General features: G+C 40.1%; 2 protein-coding genes across 4 annotated transcripts; one reads left to right on the top strand and one right to left on the bottom strand.

Annotated features, from left to right (window-relative positions):
• Positions 1–263: 263 nt before the first annotated feature.
• On the top strand, positions 264–6,549 carry MRPS22 (mitochondrial ribosomal protein S22). The gene is made up of 9 exons (XM_040567302.1): positions 264–393; positions 578–754; positions 1,192–1,346; positions 2,044–2,208; positions 3,416–3,559; positions 4,068–4,151; positions 4,702–4,847; positions 6,035–6,143; positions 6,379–6,549. The coding sequence occupies exons 1-9, from the start codon at positions 264–266 to the stop codon at positions 6,469–6,471; spliced, it is 1,203 nt and encodes a 400-aa protein (XP_040423236.1). The 3' UTR covers positions 6,472–6,549.
• COPB2 (COPI coat complex subunit beta 2) lies at positions 6,260–21,928 on the bottom strand. Of its 3 annotated transcripts, none has more exons than XM_040566894.1 (23): positions 21,623–21,928; positions 21,551–21,586; positions 20,162–20,299; positions 19,460–19,546; positions 17,369–17,495; positions 16,245–16,393; positions 15,242–15,388; positions 14,061–14,160; positions 13,781–13,923; positions 13,368–13,567; positions 12,682–12,792; positions 12,325–12,413; positions 12,129–12,235; positions 11,696–11,839; positions 10,933–11,063; positions 10,408–10,615; positions 10,069–10,179; positions 9,077–9,291; positions 8,734–8,826; positions 8,474–8,654; positions 8,278–8,346; positions 7,535–7,627; positions 6,260–7,092 (listed from the first exon to the last, which is right to left on the bottom strand). In XM_040566894.1, the coding sequence occupies exons 2-23, from the start codon at positions 21,551–21,553 to the stop codon at positions 6,997–6,999; spliced, it is 2,742 nt and encodes a 913-aa protein (XP_040422828.1). In that variant the 5' UTR covers positions 21,554–21,586; positions 21,623–21,928; the 3' UTR covers positions 6,260–6,996. The 3 variants fall into 3 exon arrangements, with proteins under 3 accessions (XP_040422828.1, XP_040422826.1, XP_040422827.1); XM_040566892.1 differs by having other exon boundaries at positions 21,635–21,866; XM_040566893.1 differs by having other exon boundaries at positions 21,551–21,583; positions 21,614–21,625.
• Positions 21,929–23,620: the final 1,692 nt, after the last annotated feature.

Raw genomic sequence — 23,620 nt, 5'->3', positions numbered from 1 at the left:
GAAATATGCTCAGTTATAGCATGTCAGCTATTGTGTTAATGAAATAATATACTGGTTTTAATCGTGTGGCCCCTTCTTCACAGCCATTAGATCTTATCTGCTGTATCTATTGGATACAAAGCTTTATTTTGGTCTGATGCTTGAATATGGTTATTTATTTTCCCTTCTTTACCAGAACGGTAAAGCAAAGCCCGAACAGCGCCACCTCAGCTAGTGCTGGCGGACAGTAATATGCGCGGGTTGCTCGCTGCGTCCCCTGGGCTATGGGTCAGAGGGAAAATCTGCCACCAGCCTATCCCTTCCGTTACCCCAAAAGTGCCAAAGTCGCAAAGAGAGCCTCAGGGGGGTTAGTTTTGTGTAAATCACCACCAGGCCTCTTTCGCACTGAGGCGGGTCAGAGCAGACCGCTGCTGACGGGGCGTACCCACCCACCTCAGCGGAGCGGCTGAGCTTTATCGCCGGTGTGGTGGCGGCAGTGTGCAAGGTGGTCGCAGATCCTTTTTCTACCATTTTGTCTCCCCGCCGAGCGGGGAAAGCTGCCAGCCTGGAGCCCCGCTCTGTCCCCGTTCCGCCTGAGAGAGCCGGGGCTCCCCTCTGCTCCCCCTGCTGCCGCCTCCTGACAGGAGCGGGCTCCCACCTCCGGCTCAGCGGCGTTCTAACAACACAAACGCACCAGGAGCGCCTTTTACTTTCTCCCCGGGCGGCCGGGTCGGGTGGGGACAGCGTCTTTTTGTCACTGAGGCGGTAAATGGGGGTAGGTGGGGACAGCCTGTTTTTGTCACTCAGGCGGGCTCTCAGCAGGGGACAGCGGGCGGCGGCGGACTCCATTTCCCGACGTGCTCCAGAGGCGACGCGGCGCGCCCGGCGGCGGTGGGGCGAGGGGCGGGCACAAAATGGCGGCGCTCGGCGCGTGGGGCCTGGCAGTGCAGCGCGGGCGGCTGTGGGGCGCGGCGCGGGCGCTGTGGGGCTGGCGGCGGCCGCAGCGGGCGCTCGGCCAGGACGCGGGGAGCGCGGCCGGTACGTGAGGGGAGCCCCGCTCCTGCGCCTCACGGCTGCGGGCCGCCCCCCGGGGGCGGCCGAGGAGGAGGGAAAGGGGCTGTGGGAGGCGGCGCGGAGGGTCCCTTCGCCCCCCCGTCCCCACGCCACTGCCCCCTGCACCCGGTTAATTGCGTGTGTAAAATCCTCCGGCAGAAAAAAAGGACGCCAAGCCTTCTTTCACGGATGAGGCGGTTCAGAATTTACTGTACAAAATGACGGGGCTGGACTTGCAGAAGGTGTTCAGGCCGGTGAAGCAGGAGCTGAAGCCGCCCAAGTACAAGCTGCTGACGGAAGCGCAGCTGGAAGAGGTGGGGAAGGCTCTGGCTTCTAGCGCGCTGCCTCGCTCAGGGCATCTGCCAGGTGTCAGGCAGTGTGTTCTTGTATTAAATGGTCGGCTCTAGTGATCCTATTTTCCTTGGACAATGGAAGCAGATATATACATGTATATATATTATTTTTTTTTTTTATTGACAGGATCTCTTTATCATCGCTTTTCCTTACATTACCTGATTGTGTTGTGTGTTTATCTGATGTTTAAATTGCAGTCTTGGGAACACTTGACTGCCCTTTTTTCCTGTCACCTGACCATGGTCCAGATGACAAAGGGGCCTCACTCAAGTCAGATTTTCAGTAACCACAGCTACTATATAAACGCTTCGCTGTTGTTTATACTTTGGCGGAAATTTACCGTGGAAAATGCCTGAAATGGGACTTGAAAAGGTGACTTGGCATCTGCAGTGGTATACGCAGATTTGAATTTTAGAACTTCTTCCAGCAGTGCACCTAAGTTATGATAATGGTACATTGTTTTTTATGTGATCCCTCTACATAGGGATTGAATCCATGTCTCACTTTTCCCATAACTGCAGGAAAAAAAAGAAAAAAACAACTTTAAATTTCTCTCTGAATGAAAACATTTGACCCAAAATTGTGTGTTACCTTTCCAATATGGCGGTTTTCTTTTTTAAACTGTAAAATTAGTTAAACTACTTTTTTGTTTTAAAGGCTACAAAAAAAGCTATCAAGGAAGCTAAAGAAAAGCTGACAATGCCCCCTGTTTTGGATGAACGAGAGCCAATTGATGATGTGTTAGCAGAAGACAAAATCCTCGAAGGAGTTGAAACTACGAAATATATATTTACAGATTTAACTTATTCGATTCCACATCGTGTAAGTAAAAATCCGTTAACTTATTTTAAGAGCTTTTCGTTCTTAATTTCAGAATTAGCTTTAGGTTTTATTAAAACATCTATAACGGTCTGCAAAAAGGACGAGGAGTTGTAAACTCAGTCTTGTATACAAGGCAATACAAAGACACATATTCCAAAATGTTTACTTCTAACTGTGATGATAAATTACATTCCAGTACTCATAAACAGGTGTTCTGTTTGTTTGATTGTTTTTGGAGGGGGGTGAAAAGCAGGTACTTACGATTTGCTGGGAGTGCTGAGTTTATCCAAACTTCCTAGAAGCTTTCTGTGGACTTGAATTACTTAAGGTGTAAGCACATAGACCAAAGGACAGGGCTACTTCATGATTGACAGGATCTGGTGGAAAACAACAGAAGAGATAAATGAATTCATGTGAAAGCTGTGAAGAAACAGTTGTAAAGTAGAACTGAGGAGTATAGGGATGAAGACAATTAGATTTCCTTTCATTTGGTTTGTATAATGAAACATCTACCTTGTCATAAGTACTAGTAAGAAGAGTCTAGATAAGTACTCAACAAATAGTTATGATTCTAGGAAGTCTGCCTGGTTCAACCATGGATGATCCTTGGAAATGACTTGCCAAGTCTCCTATCTATTACTCCATCTGAGAGCTCTCTCAAGAAACCTGCTGTTAATTCCTCTGCCTTAATGTGTTAAAAACTTCATCCCAACAGACTCTTACTTGTCTGCAGCCCTAAATCAGATATAGTTGTGGACGGATCTGAGTATACTGTTTTATTTGGTGCAGTATTTTTGAAGTTGCCCTTACATGATTCTGGCCTCTATTTCTGAAATGAAAAAGTACAAAAGCACTTGCATTGTCAATTTAGTACGCATTATTAAATGTGTGAAATCAGGACAGGAAAAAAAAGTAAATCCTTTTTCCGAGTATTAGTTACATTGTCTGTTAAACTTTGCAGAGCTGTAGCTTTTAGTGTAAGTGCATACACAGTTAGTGTCATACAGTAAAGTTAAGGTGTAGATGTATAGGGTACAAAGGGGAAAAATGATTAATTTAACACATGCTAACAATCAAAAAGATGCTGTTATTACTAGTGTCATCTAGGTATTGAAGCACTTTGTCAAACAAGAATCTTACTTAAAATGGTTCTGATTATGCTGAGAACGCTTCGGGAGAAATAACGTTCTTTTTTATCTTTTTTAAGGAACGTTTCATTGTAGTTAGAGAACCAAATGGTGTATTACGCAAAGCAACCTGGGAAGAAAGAGACCGAATGATACAGATATTCTTCCCAAAAGAAGGGCGCAGAGTTATTCCCCCAGCGGTATTCAAGGATGAACACCTTGTGGTAAGGTCATCCTGGTTTTGAAAACTGATCATTTTTATGTATTTGATTGTGCTGTGACAGTGAAGCTGTGCTGTTTGAACAGAGTAGTAGCTCTGAATAAGCCAGTTGGTTTGTATGTTTCAAGGTGCTTGAATCATTGATGTTTGAACTTACCAGCGTTACTTGCTTAAAATACTTGCAATAAAATTCCAGGTTGCAACCAGATACATCAAGGGTAGCTGTAAATATTGTAATACTGGAAATCCACGTTAATTGTTATGCATCAATGGAATTGTATGATTAATCTGAAAACGTGAACTGGTGTTCCACAAACAAAAATTGAGGAAAAATTTTATTCATGTCATCAAGGCAGTTACTGCACTTTCTGCTATTTTGTCATGTGACATGTGACTAAGGAGATGCTTGCTGTGTTGTCCAGAAGAGAGTTTTTTTTTTTTTGCCATTTTAACTTTTGATAGTTGGAATGGTGTGATACAAAATCTATTCTGAAGTTGAACTGTTGTTTTAGACTGTGTTTCAGCAAGACCGTCATGAGGATATCCTTAACATGTGCATTGCTCAGTTTGAGCCAGATTCAGCTGACTATATCAGAGTAAGTTCATGTTTTATTTTTCTAATAAAATAACATTAGTGAAGAACTTCAGAGGTTGATTTTGTAAGCATAAGTGTTATCTGGGGATCAAAGTTAAGGTGTGTGCTTTTTTTTTTTTTCCTCATAGAGATTACCTGTTATCTTTGCAATGAGCTTTTCTTAACTCCCCCAGAAAAGGGACCTGCTTAAATCATAATTAAAAGACCACTGTCTTTTTCCCTAAAGAATGGATTATAACTTGAGGGCAGTTGATTGAAAGTTCAGAGGTTATGTTCCTCCTCTCCCCAAATTGCCAGTACATAGCTAATATTTAGCTTTCTGTCAACAAACATCTATACATGAGTACTAAGAACTGGGTTATCCCAGTGTTACTCCAAATTATGACATGCATAAAGCTTTAAAGTAACGTGGCTGAGCCTGTGGCTTACTGCCACAGTTGAGAGAGGCCTGAAAATGAATTAAAAAAAAAAAACACTCCAAGGGGTATAAGGGAGAAACTGTCGTTAAGCTCTGCGTATGCTATTGACACTGGAACCTTTTCTCTATCTAGATTCATCATCGGACATATGATGACATTGAGAAACATGCCAAATATGATCTGCTCCGTTCAACAAGGCACTTTGGAGGCATGGTTTGGTACCTAGTCAACAGAAAGAAAACAGATGGCTTACTAATAGATATGATCCACAGAGACTTGTAAGTGGTGTTTGTTAGTTATTAATTCTGTTTATCTAAACAAATGGAAAACACTAAGGTCCATTGTTTGAAAAGAAAAACAGTATTTCTTTAAGATGTATACAAGTTCCATTTGCATGAAATGCTAGGCTAGCTGTAATTTTATCTATATAGATTCTGAAACACCAACTACAGCATAAGCAAAGCTCTCAGTTTCCACAGAAATCAGCCTTTTACAGTTGCTGGGTTTTTTCTTTTATTTCTGCTGTGATTTGCAGTACACTTCCACTTCTGGGCACTACTGATCTTAAAATCTTATAAACACATGCTACTGCTATCAGTTTTGGCTTTTAAGACTGACATGGTCTGGATTTTGGAGCAATTTTTAAGTAGTTTTTCTTCTTGACTGCAACTGCTAGGTGAGACAACAGTAGCTGATAGACACACTTTCATTTTAAATGGATGGTTTTCCATAACAGCTGATAAGCTCACTTAAAGCTCAGTGAAACAAGTTTTATTTAGCAGTTCAAAAGGGCTCTAAAGCCAGGAGAAACTTCTAAAATTAGAACTCAAAATTGAGAAAGATCATAGCATTCATTACCTACTGTTGAAGTTAGAAACTTCTAATGGTCAGATACTACTTTAAAACCTCAGGATTTGAAGAAATACAGGAAGTTCCAGTTGAAATTGTAAAGAGAAAATTCAGGTATCTAGACTTAAGCTACCAGACCTTGGAGCATCTTTATCTGCCATAATCTTTTCTGTTCAGGTTTATGCAAGTAAATCCCCTTTTCCAGTTTTAAATTAATCACAGGCTAGGTGTGACAAGATTTCTAATACTGCAGTAATGCCAGTTACTGCACTGTTAAAAGACTTCTTGGCAGAGTTGTTCTGCTAAACACCTGTTACAGGTTAGTTCGTTCTGTTTACATAAACAGCTTTCAGCTTTATTACCACTGAACAGTGTATCAGGATTAAACCACAGTATGAATTGGTTTATGTACCTTACCTAGAACAGGTTAGTGTTTGTGTGCTTCAGGTCTTCTCATAAACAGGTTGCTATTACATTAAATTATGGGGTACCTGTTTAGCTCTGTATTCTAATGACTCTATACTAGGTGAAAGTGTATGAACGGTTGTGGGTGTGCAAACAAACTAAAAGTATTTAAATAAAGTAATTGCTACAAGCAAGCCTTTATTTGTTTTAGGCTAGATGATGCTACAAGTTTAATCACGCTGTATCATATGCTTCATCCAGAATGTCAGTCAGCAAAAGAAGCTGAAGAAAGGAACCTTCAGGGAGTTGATCTGATCAAGGTATGCTTTTCTACTTCAAGCCTATTTAACTACAGAAAAGGCTTTTAAAACACCAGCAGCTTAGGAAGGTTAATTTTTTTCCCCCCTTATTTAACTAGAACTATTGTGCATTTAAAAAAAAAATAAGTGCACTATGATTTCAGTTAGAGCTGGTGGATGGAGTATGGGAATGATGAAGTCTCAGTGTGCAACTATGCTCTTAACTATACCTTAATCTCTTCTATCCTGTTTCTAGGTCTTTGCGAAAACTGAATCACAAAAAGAAGGCTATATACAGTTGGCCCTCCAGGCTTACGAGGAAGCAATGGCTACTTCTACAGCTTCCTGAAATAAACTATAGTTCATCAGTTTAAGCTGTTTACAAACCTTCTCTGTAAAGGATTCCACAATAAATACCTTAGACAATTGTGTTCCAGAAAAATCTGTACCAAACCATAATAGGAATCGTTACAGAAGCTCGCTAGCTTTAAACATACAGTAAGTGAACTCACAATAGTCATTCTCTCGAACTTGGTAACACAGCCTGAGTTGAATTCCTTTACTGATGTATCCTGAAGCTAAAAAGTTGCCTATAATTCATTTTACTTTTTGAAATACATGAATAGAGTATTTAAAAAGGTTTATTGATTGCTTTGGAAATGAAGACATTTTGAATATGCATTAAGAGCAGACCTACATCTTGAATTTCACCACCCTGAAAACTGATTTTTTGTACAGGTGCTAGGTCTTCCCCTATCCCTACAACATGGTCCATCTTATGTATAAAAATCAAGTTAACGTGGAGGATGCAGTCCATAGAACTTCATTCCTTTATCTGGAGTAAGTAGTTGATTTGGTCATTTAAAAAGTGTATTCACTCATCTAAGATCTCTTCATCCAAATTGATATCTGTGGTATCAATATCCTCCAGGTCCAAGTTATCGAGGTCATCTTCCAAGTCCAGAAGTGTCTAGGAAGAAAGTCCAGGTTACAGGGATATTTACACAGTTAGGTGTTAGGCAGCTAATAGCAGGAGCTGTATTCTGTACGTTTCTATATGAGGTACTGGAACATTATGCGAAACACCAAGCCTGAGGCAATGTAGCTGATGCATAAATACTAAAATAAGTTGAAAAAAAAAAAAAAGCTGCCACCTTTGGTAAGAAAGCAGCTTTCAGTGCTGCTACTTGTTACTGTGTTCTGACCAACTGTGTTTTTACTCCACTTGTTTGCTTGTAAGCCCACAAAGCTATAGGGATGGGTCTACAGTGCTGTATAGTTTCTGCACACAAGAGGAGAGGATCCACACCCTGTGTTAGACCTCAGGAGTCTGCTTCGTATCAAGCTAGAAAGTCACATTTTTACTCTCTAGGCCACAACATTCCTTCCCTTACTAAAATATAGTGCAGTACCTTTTGATCTTTTGTTGGAAGTAGATCAGAATTCTGCAGTACTGTATTCATCACTTCTGGTTTAGGAGATGGAACTGGTTCTTCAGCCTTTTTCTAATGAAAATGAGATCCTTTAAGTTCTTCTGAATTTGAATTCTTTTGACAAAAGCAGGTAAATAACAGCAGACCCCTAATCCCCCATATGCACCTCCTATAAGCCTTGGTTATCTTCTAAAGTTTCCCTCCATAATCCTAGACTTGCATCTTGAGGCTACCAAGTGCTCTAAGTCTTCATTGGAACCTATCACATTTTTTCCCCCTCCATTACTTCAAAGCAGTTGATGATAGAACTGATACAATGAAAACAGGCTCCAGTAAGTGTCAGTTAATTTCAAGAACTGAAGCCCACCTGAAGAACACCAGCGGCCGTGTTTTCAGCTTCTAATGCAAGACAATTCTAACTTAACATGTTACAGATTACTCACATTCAGAAATAACATTGCAAGTTATCACAAAGTTCTAACAGAAGATAAACCAAGGTAAGCAGCCGCGCGGAAGAGTTCATTCTGTAACTACCGATGGCTTTTCTTAATCTACTTTTGTAGTCAAGTCTGAGGGAAAAGAACATGGAACTGGGTTGCAGTGCTTGCAGTCCAGTTAGCAAGAGCAATAGCTTGTCCATTATGGTGAAATATTCTCCAGGGTAGATAATACTGCACAATAGAGTTGCCTGTTAGACTTCATCATTTAATAGTAACACTGACCTGAGATGCCATTATTCCAGAAGGCTCAAAGCCTTTTGCTTCTTCAAGTAAGTTTCTTTCTTCATTTGGCTGAAAGAAAGGAAAAAAAAAGAAAGACGCATTCATGAAATTAAGTGGTTTAACTAATTTGACTGAAGTTGAATTTACCCAACGTCAAATGTTTCTTTCTTGAGAAGAACTCCCACTTCTTACTTACAGTGACAAGGGGGTATTCTGTGGCCGGCCGCAGGTCAGCGAGACTTTGTTTAACATATTCTTCAACAACAAAAGCTTCTTTTAATCCAGGGAAAAGATTTTCATATTCTGTAGGATCAGCAAGGGACTCAGCAGCTTTTTGGTTAACTTTAGAGAGATTCTCCCGCCACAACTTAACAACCCTGGAAATGCAAGTCATATTTTTTGTACACAGCTAGTTTTGACAATACTATTCATACTCTGCACGTGATTTCCTGTTACCTTGAAACCTGGCTTGGCAAATATGTCCGTGCAAGAAATGCAGCTTCTGGGAGACGCCCGGTTTTAATCAGGAGTTCCAAACATGAGTCAAGCCTGTAAGAGTTTAAAATGTGATTTTAATCAGTAAGCTTAGAAGACTGACTTCTGCATTACATTAGATTTATTAATGTCATAGAATAAAACAGCTAATGTGCTTTCATTTCAGATTTTAAAAGAAGTAGGCATCATAAAATAGAATTAGCCTTTATGAAAAGGTACATGCCACTATCTTTGCACGTATACTAAGTCGGCTGCAATCAGGAATTTGGAGAAAGCCCAATGAGAACTCTTGCATGCTACTTACTTTCCCTGCAGGAAGTAGCTCATAAACGCAACATTGTTCTTGCCATCTTTTTCTGCTCCTTCAGCCAGCTTATTCACCATGTTAGCATTTCCTGAAGCTGTAGCCAGGAGCAGTAGTCCTCCATAGTCTTGTGCATGGTGGAGACACTCCTGGGCTAAGCCAAACTGGCATTTACTAATGGCAAGTTCAGCAAGTTGCTTCCATTTCTGTTCTGACTAATGGCAGAAAGGAGGGAGGGAGGTAAAGAAAAATAAAAGCTCACATTTTTGAACAGCATTTAAAGATTAGAGCATTCAAATTTACCTGTTAAGGTACTGTACTGTATCATTATACTTGTCTTCCTGTTAAGATACAATGAATACTGCACCTTCACAGCATGACACTGTTACATGCAGATCATTATACAACCATAACTTTCTACCTTCTCCCTCCATGTTTGATGACAAACATTAAATACAGAAATAAGTCTGGAAAATTAGACAGTAATAATCTCTTAATGCTCCCAAATTAACCATCAATATGTAAGAAAGGCATTGTGTCTGTAACTAATTCTTTATCATTTACTCAATTATTTTGCAAAAGGAACATTGAGATCATTTATCTTAATAGCTATAGGACAAATCACTGCCCGTCAGCCTTCCTAGGACATCAGAAATGATCCCAGTTTGCTAAGGCTGGAACAAAGGCCCAGAGGCTTCAGTCCTGCCATTCTTCCTCTCTCTGTTCAACGCTAAAGATTAAGGCTTTGTTCTTGGTCAAACATTTGAAGTCTCCAGGAGGAGTTTCTGTATCTCTCTGAGCAAACAACATTCTTCAACATCCCACAGCTCAGATGCCTTTGAATTACAGGCCGAACTCCAGGGAGGAAGTTGGGGACATACATACACTGTTCAGAGAGCTGTACAGCATCCTCACATTGCTTTTTCTTACAGGCTCTCTTCGATTCACTCATATTCAGAATTAGTATGAACCACAAAAAATTGTATGCTTACCTCTGCTTCTACGGCAAGCTGATAAGCAATTTTTAATTCTCCAAGCTGAAGAGCAAGTTCAAAGCGGTGCTCTGGATCCATAGATACTGCAAGGGCTTGTTGTTTGAAGCCCTAAAATAAAAGTCCACAAGTAAAACTCTGTCCTGTCTGGTCAAATAGCATCGTAAATGTTTTAACAAAAGCCCTCTAAATCAAAAATTACAGTATTATCAAATAAATATGGAGGATTAACAAGAGTTTACAGAAAAAAATGTATTTGTTTTTGATTAACAAATTCAATTAGAAATGTGAATAAGCTGATTACATTTTTGATGACTAAAATAAATATAGTTCTCTTGCCTGTTTTTCAAGAAAATGCGCAACTCTGGTTCTCTGTTCTTTTGGAATCGTGGGAAGAACTTTGTCAGCCATACTGAAGTCTCTTCTCATCACAGCAGTTTGATATTCAAGCACCGAGACCAGCAAAGAGTAGCTAACAATGTTTAGCTCTTTATCACCCAAATAAAGTCGGTTGTCCTTAGGTATATACCCCAAAAGATACATCGTCCTGAAACAAAACAAAGAATATTCATCTTGAATAGGTCCACTACCAAATACAACACACAAAAAAAAATCCAATAGGTCTTACAGCAACAAGAATATGCACATGTAAAATTCAACTTTTACTATATTTCCACACTTTCACATAATACTGTTTATTCTCTGCAAGATCATATTAACTGCCTCAGAACATACATTATTAGCATGATGTGTAATAAAAAGTAACACTGCAGGGGCATGTGGGTGATAAGGTTCACCATGACCTAGTTCTTCTGGAAAAAAAAGAGATGTAAAGCTTGCTTACAACCTAACGCAGTAACTTACCTGTCTAAATGGGCAATAGTGACAATTTCTCCTCCAACGTAGTAGTTGAGTCTGTTCACAGAACTGGTGTAAATAAAGCAGTCGCCTACCCACAAGCCTGTTTTCACAATCTCCTGAATCTCACCAAGAACCTGCAAATTAAGTTTGACTTAATTAGATATATAAAAAAACTGCTTTTACACAGCAGTGAAACCATTGTGTTTTCAAATTAAAGGTAATACTCTATAGTTTAACAGATAGTTGGGCAAATTGCAAAAAACTCTGGCTACAGACTGGAATAATCGTAGTAATAAATCTAGTTTTCTAAAAAATGTTGTGAGATAAGAAATCTCTACCTTAATACTTAACTAAAATACAAATCCAGGAAAGAAGTACCAAACAAAGTGTTAAGCAAGATACTCAAAGACAAGTTTCCTCATGAAATTTGCTTCTGACATTTCACAGAAAGTGGTGGTTTTTTTTTTTTGAACTTAAACTTCAATCACATTTCAAAACATAAAAATTTGCAGAAAGAGTTTAAACTACATGAACATAATACCCAAGAGGTTATTTTAAAAATAACCTCTTTAACTATGCAAACAGCTAACAGATGACTGAAGAAAAATCTAGGCATCAAGACATGTCAACACTGGGTTTCAGACAAGTACTTTCCCCAGGGATAACCCAAAGCATCCCAAATAAAATGATTTAACAGTGATCTTCAGGAAAGAGTTGCTTCAGCAATCTCTAATCTCAGTCACATTAAATTTTTAAACGGAGGTACCTCAAAAGCATCTTCAATTCCATCTTCAGTGACTCCTTCATGTGTTTCTTGGGCTGCTGCAACTTTTTCTGATAGATATTTCAGGATGAAGAATGACTCTTCCGTAGCAATGCAGACAAGTTCACCCGAGTCAGACCAGAAAATCTGTATTCAAATCAGAAATCAGAATCAATAATGGCACTATTTCAGAGACCCCCAAGTTAAGAAGGGAAAAAGTACAAACTTTAATTTGTACAAACTCTCATAGCAGCTTTAGAAACTGATAAACCAACACATATATAGGATTTTTTTTTTCCCTTTTGCTACAGGACAGGGATAAACTTAAGAAATTTTTATGATTAACAGCTTGGCTTCTTTAAAGAAAATCAGCAGTCCAGTCAAAACTCAGTAAACATGGACATGGAAATATCTTCAGTTCCGTCTCATAACATACGTGTTTGGGCTGAATTTCAATTCTGCGAACCAATTCTGTGTTCTCCCAGTCATAGAATGCCAAACCATTAACAGATCTGACCCCCAACAGGAAGCCACCATAGATACCTGCAAGAAAACAGAGGTGAAACAAATCTGCATTGTGAAAAAAAAAAAAAAGAAAAGCATTAACGTGTATTCTGAAAGTAAATACTCACCTTCTGCTCCAAAATCAGGTTTGAATGATTTCTTCTCTTTGAAATTTTTAAATATCTTTACAACACTGTTGCTCTCCCTGATTGCGTATCTAAATAGAGATTGCATTGTAAAAAAAAAATTATTCGCCTGTTAAAGTAGCAAACTACTAAAATAAGCTGCTACAAAAAAAACACCTTGCATTTTATTTTCAAAAGTTACTGGAGTACGACAAACAGAAAACCTTCAAGTAGTACACATATTAAGAGTTCATTAATCAAACTGTTTTTTGGTCTCCAGCTCAACGTATTGTTTGCACCGATTGAAACCTAGCAGCAATAAATTTAAGTTAATACAAAGGAAAAATTTCGAACACTTACTCTGAAGAATCGTGTGCCCATACAAACTCCTGGGCAGAACCAAAACTCTTGTTTCTCAAAGCCATCGCTGTGTAAATGATATATTCACCATCACCACACACTACTACAAACCTAGAGCAAGAGAAAGATGTAAGTTGTCAGAGATGTGTTTGGTTCAATAGATGAAGCACACAAATTATCTGAAAAGGTATTAAGTCTCTTAACTAATGATGATATGTGATAATATAATCACTGCAAATGCAGACAGAAAAAAAAAAAAGCTTTGTATATTCCAAAAATACCACAGCTGGATTTCCCTGCTTCATGTTGCTAGCTACTTGCTATCACTTCTTGCTTCTGGTCTCCACTTTGCTGCTGTTCTTACCTTGTATCCCTTTATCTGTTAACAAAAAGCAATTCAAAAAAGTGATAGAACAACATAGTTTCCTACTACTGCCTTTTTTTTTTTTTTTTTTAAATATTCCTTCTCCTGTCTACAATGTCCAACTTCACTATTTAAGCTGTGAGCTCTTACAGGCGAGGGCCATCTACTACTCTGATTTTCCGAGTCCTGGCTCCGAGACACCTGATCTCCATATGCTCTCATCTTTGACCAGGGCACATGCAAAGTTTTCCAGTATAAAAGAAAAAAATAACAAAAGGAGAAGTCAGAAATGTTTAAGTATTTTTTTCCTAAAATTAATTACCGTCCATTAGGGTTGTGCTGAATTGTTTGAGGATAGATTTCACAGCTCCCCATATCCTTTACAGCCAGCGGCAATCTTTCTCCATCTTTAATTTCAGCATCTCCCATAGCTTTCAAGTTAGCCTGTTGCACTTCTGAATGTTTAGCCCAAATAATTTTTCCATTTGCATCCATGGACATGGCAGGTTCTTCACGACCAAGCTAGGAAGTGTAGCATAACAACTTAGCAGATGGAGAAAATAGAATTTTTATTTTCTTTTCAGTTCAACATATCTAGTGAAATACCCTGTCTGTCTAAAAATGCCAATTAAAATGCTGTGTTTAATATTTTTAGCTATTATCAAAGAAAATAAGTTTCTCTGTACATAGGACATTGATGAATCATCATTACTCATTTCGAAAAATTAATGGTACCTTAACAATAATGCTGCCTTCATCATAGCCCAAAGCCACGTTATTGGATCCTCTTAAACTGGCCACACACCACACTCTCTCCATACCATAGTTGAGTGTACTTTCCAGCCGGTAGGTGCTTGAATGCCAAATACGTACAGTTCCTAGAGAAAAAATAAAGAAATACAGATATTTTATCTCTTCTCTCAACTCAAGGGCAGGAGATGTGTAGCCACACCACAAGAAAAGTTTCCCACAAGTTCTTCCCCTTTCCTTTATATACCAGAAAATACCCAATTACCGTCTTCCGAGCCTGTGATTATGATAGGCAACTCAGGATGGAAGCTGACACACGACACGTTCTGAGCATGTCCTTCCAGTGTCTGTACGCATGTTTTATTCTGCAAAAAGTCACAAGGACAGGTACAGATAATAAACACGTTGCTACACTTAAACATTCATTTGTTAAAGAAAAACATTCAAAATCTCCCTGAAAACATTTTTTCTGGATTTCTTCCAGTAACATTTCCAAGATGGTAAAGCACCAGCATTAGACATATATTACAAAACTATGATCATGCTGAGTTAATTTCTCTTCTCCAAAAGAAAATATTTATTTCCCTTGACATTGTTGTTTCTCTCTATTTTCAGATGGGTTTCTTCTTAAAAAATGCACTTTCTCAGAGCTCAGTAGCACAATAGATCAAAGCAAGAAAGAGCTGAGTTCACTTAATCAGAGCAAAATGTGTATCTGAATTTAATTACAGATGAAGAAAGATCTTCTATCTTTGTTAGGGATGTTCACTCACAGTTGTGAAAGAAAAGTCTACTCTGCTCGAGGCAACGAGGAGTAGCCTACATAATGTATACAGCTGTACAGGGTGGCAAAATTTTGAGCATGGTTAGCTAACAGTCATTACTATAATGTGTAGTTTAATTAACATTGCTTGCTTTAACTTCTGAGCTTGGATTTACTCTAGGACACTACACTTCAACAACCTGAGATTCCTATCTCACCATTTTTACCTTGCCCTTCTGGCCATTTAGGCATTTGTACACAGGAAGTACTTATGAGCTCTAGGTTCCAGCAATTGTCCCTGAATTCAATCTGTTTCTTTCCTGCAGAGCATTTGCATGAGGCAAGAATGCAATGACTCACTTGATGATCCCTGTGAACTGTCAATACAAGCACATGTGCATACAAAAAGAGAGGGAGGGGAACAAAGCTAACATTAATTACAACACCATAATGTCAAAATTTATTTAAAATAATCTCTAAGTTAATTTGAAGAATTCACAACATTTTCTAAAGGGTTAACAAGATCTGGAAAAGCTACCATGAAATACTGCCCCCAATTCCTTCTTTCCAAGGAAGGATGAGAAAAATGTGCTGATGTTTTTAAGTCCACTTCCCTATTTCTCCATTAATGATTTTGCTATGGCAAAGTCTGTACAAGAGTTCATGGAAAGCTGAACACATACCTGGTAGTCCCAAATCTTAACCAACCGGTCATCTGCACCTGAGATGAGATACGGCTTGTCTCCTCCACTGTAATAGTCGATGCAGTTCACCCCTTTCTCATGGCCTTCCAGAGTAAAATTGGGTGAAGAAGAACCAAGCTGCCACACCTTCCCAGAGAGACAAAAAATAAAACAAAACACAACCACATGGATTTATTGATCTTTTCTCATCAAGGTTCTCTCATCAACCTTGCAAACAGAATACATATTCTAATGTTTGGAATTTAGAATTCCAAAGATATGGTTGTTGCTCTTAGGTGAAGAAGATGAACAACTGCTTATCAAACTACCAATCCCCAAAGAAAATAAACAGAAAAAACATGCCGAGTTGCAGACTTTGGCCTCACACCTCAAAGCAATAGAATTGGTTTCTTTCAGCGTTTTCTTTTCGGACATACACCAAATAAGACGATGTTCACAGGCAGAAATACCTGTTTATGAAACCAACTAGAAGACCAAGAAAAGCAATCTAATTTTTGTGCGTACAATAGTTCCATGTTTGCGCCCAATTTTATTTTTTTCCAGTTACATTAAATGACAAATCTCATTCAAAATGAATCAAATCAAGTTGTAGCTACACTGATATTTTCCCACGACTATCACATCAACATTTATACACATCTAATCTCAGCATCTGAAGATGTATGAAATCAAAATTGGCATTTTTACAGCCAATATGCTGATAATTTACGTATATTTATTATTGATTATTTATATATAAATTTTATACTGATAATATAGTTTAGAGAACCATATTTCAGTGATTAGAGGTGACAGGTAATCTTGTAAATTTACTGAGTGACTTAGTACATGCATAGTAACTCGATCAATGTACAGGTCTTTGTACAAAAAAAATTCTATTATTGCACCTGCTTTTAAGAATTCTAACCCCACTGTCTGATTGTATTATCAGTTTGTGTGCTCTGTCTGATAATGAATGAGTGAAAAAAAAAAAATTCTTTACCTTGATCGTCCTATCCAAAGAGGCACTGGCAAACTGATTATTGTCTTTCGGGTTTATGACAATCTGCATGACATAATGTGTGTGTCCTTCAAACACCTGAGAACAAGACCATTTTTTATCCCAGTCCCAGAGTTTAATAAGCATGTCATCTAAAAAAAAAAAAGCTTCAGTTAGTTTAACATATTCTGAAATTCATTTATCCCTTCTCCTTGAAAGGAGGCACTGCTAATACTCAAGATAAATATTTTTAAATCTGTAAATACAAGGGAATACAGGTTCATCTAAAAGATTCTCCAGTAAAATGGTTATAAAACTAAAAAAGGAGTCTGCCCAGCTCATCTATATACACTGTTCCTTTTCAGATCACATTGAAGGATTGGATCTGTGCTGCCTTCTGCAGCATCTACTGTGATGATCATTAAGGAAGCAGAAATGACCAACGTGGCTTTCTGGTATCTTTACTTCAAGTGTAGGTATATTAGTTTCAACAGCAAAATACAGAGAAATAACTACAGTGCTTCTGACACAAAACACTCTTTATATTCTAGTAGAGCTCTGACTGCATTAGTAAGATTTCCAGGATTGAAAAGGACTAAGGACCACGATGTAGTACATGTTCTTGGCAAGATTTGCTGGAATACTGTTTTTCATTCTGAAATAAAATAGATCGTCTCAAATAACAGAACTCTGATGTACGTTGGGAAAACAGATGTAAGTTACCTGTTGCTTCAATTCAGATTGCCAACTGAAAACATACTCCAAGCTGTATACAAATATTTTTTTAAAAAATGGAACTTAAGTGTGGCAAACTCTCAAATAGCAGATAATTAGCAGGTACACAAACTTTACATTGTGCAGTTATTCAGCAACAAGGTTATTAGGTCTCCTCTGAAAAGAACATAAGCCGTAATATTTTAAATTTTAAGTAGAAGATATTCCATTAAAAAAAAAAAACAACTTGAATATATCTGGCAAAGAAATAAAAACTGATGTGTTGGCTACTTGTTCAAGGATTCCTATTTCATCAGAAACTGGAAAAAATGTGCAATTCCTTACTAGGCATAGAACAGAAGCCTAAAAACATATGATTAAAAAAATATCAAAATATACCAAAGAAGTCTTACCACTGCTTGTCAGTATGAAAGGTTGTGTGGGATGCACAGCAATACAACGAATGTAATCTGAGTGCGCTTCAAACATGTGAACCCTTTCCAAGGTGTTGTAATTAAAAACTCTAATTTGCATGTCATCCTTTGAAAGAGATGAAAAGCAACAATTAAAACAGGGCTCTTTGTATAATACACCTCATATTCAATGCAAGGTAGCTAGACAAAACACTCCACTATTAAAGAGTCTCTAATAACAATAAGTTTAAGAAAAATTTTCTATACCTATTTCACAAGACAAATTAAAATTTGGTTCAGAAGTCTGTAAATTACCCAATCCTATTCCAAGGCACTTAAAACAAAGAAAACTTCAATTAAGATTTCATTTTAAAAAGAGGTCTTTAAATGGTCTTTTGATTTAAAATTAAGCGAAGTGGAAAAACGCTTTGAAAATCAATACAAATATGAAAATTAAAAGCAAGGTTCTCCAACATCAACTTTACAATAATGTTAATGTTGTTGGGCCAGGAGGAAATAAATTGTAACACTAAAACAAATGGAAAAGTGATTTCAACTTGCTTTTCATTTGAATGGCAGGGGTGGGTCAAAAATAAATATAAAAAAAAAATCTTGATTTTTCAGATTCAGTATTCTTAAAAGCAATATTCCCAAACCCTTTTATAAAAAAACAATTCTGAAGAACTGTCTGACAAGGAATAAGGCACGCTGTAGAACTTTCACTAGTGACTGTGACATACAAGGTCTTGAGTAAACAAAACTTTGGCGTTTTGATAAATTCTATATTACTTCCTTTATCCAAAGTATTTTCTTTTCTACCCTTCTCCTCTTTCACACACACGCCTGTTTAAGAAACACCTACAGAAAACCTACAGAATGGCAGAAAAAAAACAGGAGCTCCTTTGAAACAAGGCACTCAGCACAATGCACATACAACACAAACAATATGCAAGGGCTCACGTCATATTTTCATATCCACTCTGACGAAGACTTGGTCCAGTTGCTAAAAGCAGCTGTCTTGTTTTTTCCTCATCATTTCTTTGCCAGTGCACTGTAGCCTCCCTTGTGAAAGGTAAGGCTGATACAGCTGCACAGTGAATCAGATTGAGGAATTGATCCAGGTGAAATTAAACTGATAAAAATAGATTTTAAATTTCATCAGTTCCTAATCCAGTTCCCATGCATCTGTCTGAACTCTTGTGCTGGCAGAGAAGTAGTGTTGTACTTCTGGGGAAACAGCCCTGACTTACAATCACTTGAACTAAATATGTCGTGGCAGCTTTAGACAGTAAACGACTAGACTAGAAAGAAAAAACACGTGACAAAAAATTTCAGGCATTAGATATCAGTTTAGATTAAAAAAAAAACATTAAGAGAAATCTGACTTTTCAACGGATTACCCATACTTTCCATGTACAACTTTTTAATGTCTAATCTGAAAGCTGATTCATCGACAGATAGCAGAGCCCTTCAGCAAGAAGTTACTGCGTTAACACACTGTTCGTGTTTTTATACATATCTCCTACTCTAATTTGCTGTAATAATAATACAGCAATAATTTGGACACCAGATTAAGAACTGATCAATGTTCACTCCATCAAGAATAAAATGTTAGCAAGATTAGAATAAAACAATTCCTCTCAAAGCAGACTCGCTGAATAAAACCAGAGTATTTTTCCAGAGGTGAACAAAACTTAAAAAATTGTGCTTTGAATATAGCCAGGAACAAGAGTAGAAAGCAACTTTTAAGTCATCTTACCTTCAAAAATCATTAATTTCAGCTTAGCTAAAGCAGCACTACTAATGTAGTTGAAATCGGGTGCTGGACACACTCCAGTTGACAGTAAAAGTTGAATCCAGACCTACCTTGCACTAGTCACAACATTAGGTAACTTTCCTTTGAAATGAAAAGTTTAAGTTTCTAAGTTTATTTAAAGGAGAAAGTTCTTGGGGAACTGTAGTAAAGCATTCCTCTGTCTTCTGCAAACTCATATCAAATCACATTTTTAGGTGATATAAAAAGAAATGGCATGAAAATGAATTAGAGAACCTAGTACTGCATATGGAAATCACAAGAAGATGACAGCTTACAGCTCCTGTAACAACCCAGTTCTTCCTCGCCACAAATTTGGCAGCTCTCACTGGCAGGTCACATACTTCAAACGTCTTAACCAGGGTCTAAAAATAAAAAAATATATATATTTTTTTATAGCACTGGAGAAAATAACAGTTTTGAAATCAGCTTTTCTTAACGCTGTCCAAAATGTCACTCAAAACACTCCAAAGAATCTTGCAACACTACATCCACACTTTTTTTAAAGCAGGATACCTGGTTCAAGAAAGAAGATACTTGCCTGTTTGTTCACCTTTATGTCTTCCCTCCCTTCTTCCCAGACACCTCCATCTCCTCCCAAATAATTTTTAAAGCTGCTGCCCAATTTCAACTATACTTGACAGAGAAGCAAAGGTCTAATGCTTCAATCTTCAAAAATACACATGTCAAGTACAAGAGAGAATCCTCTAATCTCTCAGAAGGAAAAGTCATTAGTTTGCAAGGAATCCACAAAGGATTCATTCTTAAAAATAAATGTGTAGGAAATGAAGTGTCATCACTGCTACTGCTCAAGACATTATTTATCTATTATTAAAAGGACTTTTGTATACAAGTCGGGGAAGAGTACAGTCACGCAGTAGCAGTATTTAAGATTTTTCTTGTATGTATGGTGTTAAAACAGAATTAATATATCTGTCAGTTACAAAAAAATCATAGTAAATGAAAACCAAAGTCATCACCTGTGTTTCATGGTTCCAAACGCAGACACTGCCATTGTAAAGGCTAGCCAACATCCATGGCTCTGTGGGATGCAAGTCTACGCTTTTCACCCGGTCAGACCGGGCTGTTAGCTTTCGCTTGATATCAAGTCGGAGAGGCTAGAGATGAAAAAAAAAATGAGAATGGTAAATTATTCAACGTACAATTGCCTAAGAAAATGATGGAGGAACGAAACCTGAAATTAAACCTTGAAATAAATGGAGTCAATTCTGCTCTTCAGGCAGACAGAAGACTACTCTTTTCTATTCATCTGCTTTTTTTTGTGTGTGTGTGTGTGTGTGTGTGTAGGGATTTCTGGTAACAGCATATCTCTACCAATGGCAGCAGGCTTGTTTAATCTACTTCAGTGAAATTAACGATATTTACATGCTTATATTTATAAATAACATCTCCAGCACAGACAGAGGAAAAGATGTGGTACCCATCTCCATGCACACTTCCCTGGTGCCTGAACTACTGAAGTGAATTTCCTTCCAAAGCAAACAACAGAAAATGAATCCTTTTATTTCACTTTAAAAAAAGCAGATGAAGACGACAGTTGTCACAACAGAAAACACCTGTACATTACAAATTTATTTCCATTCACAATTCCAACAGTAAGTCTTAGAGTGGAACACAACGTTGTAAAAACTGGGAGGAGGGAAGAGTTTAGCTGTTTCCATTACAAAGCAGGCTTTGACCCTCTACTTTCGTCACTGGCAACCTAAAGCCTGGGTATTTCAGAGATATGAGGTACCACAGCGTGATTTTCTGAAATGTTTCAGGCATTACAAATTTGTTCAGACGCTAAAAGGCCGTTGCGTTGTCTTAATGCTGCTGAACAGCCTTCTATCCCGGAGAACTGAAGGGGTAATCTGTGACCACAGGGTGCTGCGTGTGTGTGGCAGCAGAGTAGCAAACCAGCTCTAATTGAAGCAAACCGCTCAGGTCGGACGCTGAGAACAAGGACGCAGCTCTCGTGCAGCGCCTGTACCTCACGGGCGGGACACCCAGGACACAGAACTGCGGGAGATATCTCCTGCTGCACCGCTCCAGGCTCCGGGCAGCCAGGAGCAGGCCAGGGCTGCCCCAACACGGCTGCCCCAGGGGTTGCGCAGCGCTGGGTCCCCGCGCGTCCTCCCGGCCTGCACCCAAAGCTCCGGGCAACCGGGCGCAGGGCGAGCCTGCCACGTCCCCGCCGCCGCCGCCGCCGCCGCCGCCGCCGCCGCCTAACTGACGGGGAGGCGGCGGCGGCGGCGGCGGCGGCGGCGGCCTGGGAGCCCCGAAGCATCCGCAGGCCTCCCTCCCTCCCTCACTCCCTCCCTCCCTTCCCGCCTTCCTCCTCCCCCCGGTCCCCGCCGCGGCCTCACCATGGCCCCGCGCGGCACCGCCGACGCCCGACGAGTCTGAGTCCGAGTCCGAGTCCCAGTCCCAGTCCCGGCCCCGGCCCCGGCCCCGGCCCGACCGCCCCGAGCCCTCCGACGTGGAGCTTCCGGGCCCGGCGCTCTCGCGAGAGCTGAGCGCCGCCCGCCCCGGGTCTCGCCAGAGCAGGTCGGAGGATCGCGGGGGGTGTCGGGACGTGTAGTCGGGGACGCGTCGGCTGGGCGTCGCGGGGCGCGCTGGGAGTTGTAGTCAGCCGGGGGAGGGAGCGCGCGCACTGTCACCTCAGGGCGGCGGTAACGGCCGTAACGGGGGCTGCTGGCAGGGCCGTGCAGGAGCTGGGACGGGTCCCTCACCGCCCTCAGCGACGCCCTTCGGTGTGCCTCTGGACCTCAGGGTTAGATGGCAGTGCGGGGAAGCTGCCGGGCTCTGCCCAGCTGCGAGGGGTGGCGAAGATCCCTCAGGTCCCCGCTGCCTGCTCGCTGTGGGCTCTCCGGGCACGTAACGGCAGCCTTGGCCAGAGGAGCTGGGGCCCTGTCAGGCTCACCACCGGGCGCCCAAGAGGAGCCAATCCTCCTTCTTTGGAGATCTGAACGACGTGGTCCTGGTCGGTCCCGCAGAGCTTGTGGGTGTGAGCTGCTGTGGGACACATCTCCCCTCTTCGTAATCTTTTTTTGTCTGCTAATGCTACGGGTAATGCAAGCTCCACGTGAATCACAGAACCATAGAATATCCCAAGTCAGAATGGACCCACAAGGACACAAATCCAATCCCCGTCTCCACACAGAACCGCCCAAAAACCAGATCCTGTGTTAAGAGCCTCGTAAAATGCTTCTTGAACTCTGGCAGCTCGGTGCCGTGACCACTGCCCTGGGGAGCCTGTTCAGTGCCCGACCTCCTCTGGGTGCAGAACCTTTCCCTAACACACCCAGCCTGACCCTCCCATGTCCCAGCTCCATGCCGTTCCCTCGGGTCCTGTCGCTGTCCCCAGAGAGCAGAGCTCAGCGCCTGCCCCTCCGCTCCCCTCGTGAGGGAGCTGCAGGCCGCCATGAGGCCTCCCCTCAGTTATGTCTGAGCTGGACAAACCAAGTGTCCTCAGCTTCTCATAAGTTTCACCATCTTTGTTGGTCTCCTTCGGAAACATCCTATTTAGCATTCTTATATCCTTTTATATTCTGGAGCTCAAAACTGCATACTACTCAAGGTGAGGCTGCACCAGTGCTGAATATGTTGGGACAAGCACTTCTTTCAGTCAGCTGTGCTGCGCTTAATGCACCCCAGGATACAGCTGTCCCTTTTGGCCACCAGGACACCTTGTTGACTCATTTTGAGCAGTTTACTAGAGTTTAGTAGAAACACCATGGTGAATGTGAGATTTCAGGAAGCATCAAAACACAAGCAATCACTGTTGAGAAAACTTCTGGCATTGCTGCCAGAAAAAAGTCCCATCTTTAATTAAAAATTACAACCCCAAATTTAATTCTATAAAGGAGAGAAATAGCACAAAGGATATTTATATTTATTGGGATTTGGATAAAGAAAATACTTCTTTTGATATAAGTGTTCACCTGGCAATGAGGAGCCCCTGTGTAACAAAACAGTAAGAAGGATTACATTGCCCTGGAGTGTTTACAGTTTGAAGGACGTAAACAAACAAAAGGATGACAGAAAGATTGCTTCAACTCTTGTTACTTTCACTCCAAGAGAGCAAAGACAGACAGATACTTAAAATTAGGAAAACACAAGCCTAATGAAAATAAGTGAAAAGGGAAATGCCTGAAGCAAAAAGAGGGACACAATGTTGTCAACTATTATGGGTGAGTTTAGACTTTCAGCTTTCATCTAAGGCTTTCTTTTCACTTTAGTTTTGTTATAGTAATGATTGCGGAATAATGCTTAAAACCTATGAGTACAGAACTTCAGGATGCAGAATCTGGATAAGCTTGCTTAAAAGTAATGTTTTGAGTAAAATTTAAGGTATGTGAGTCTAATTCATGATTTTCATACAGCTGAGGTGTTTGAAACAAGTTGGAACACTGAGAGAAGAAAGGTAGGGTAAA

This window comes from Cygnus olor, chromosome 9, assembly GCF_009769625.2.
Source record: "Cygnus olor isolate bCygOlo1 chromosome 9, bCygOlo1.pri.v2, whole genome shotgun sequence".
NCBI lineage: Eukaryota > Metazoa > Chordata > Aves > Anseriformes > Anatidae > Cygnus > Cygnus olor.
Note: the sequence above shows the minus strand (reverse complement) of the source record. Positions and strands in the feature narration are given on the sequence as shown.

Coding starts and splice junctions, on each gene's coding strand:
- COPB2 (XM_040566894.1), bottom strand. Junction 19,547..20,161: donor TTTGGAACCATGAAACACAG/GTGATGACTTTG, acceptor TTTTATTTTTAG/ACCCTGGTTAAGACGTTTGA. Junction 13,568..13,780: donor AAGGCAGCATTATTGTTAAG/GTACCATTAATT, acceptor TACACTTCCTAG/CTTGGTCGTGAAGAACCTGC.
- MRPS22 (XM_040567302.1), top strand. CDS start 264: ATGGGTCAGAGGGAAAATCTGCCACCAGCCTATCCCTTCCGTTACCCC. Junction 394..577: donor CCTCTTTCGCACTGAGGCGG/GTCAGAGCAGAC, acceptor GTTCCGCCTGAG/AGAGCCGGGGCTCCCCTCTG. Junction 4,848..6,034: donor GATATGATCCACAGAGACTT/GTAAGTGGTGTT, acceptor TATTTGTTTTAG/GCTAGATGATGCTACAAGTT.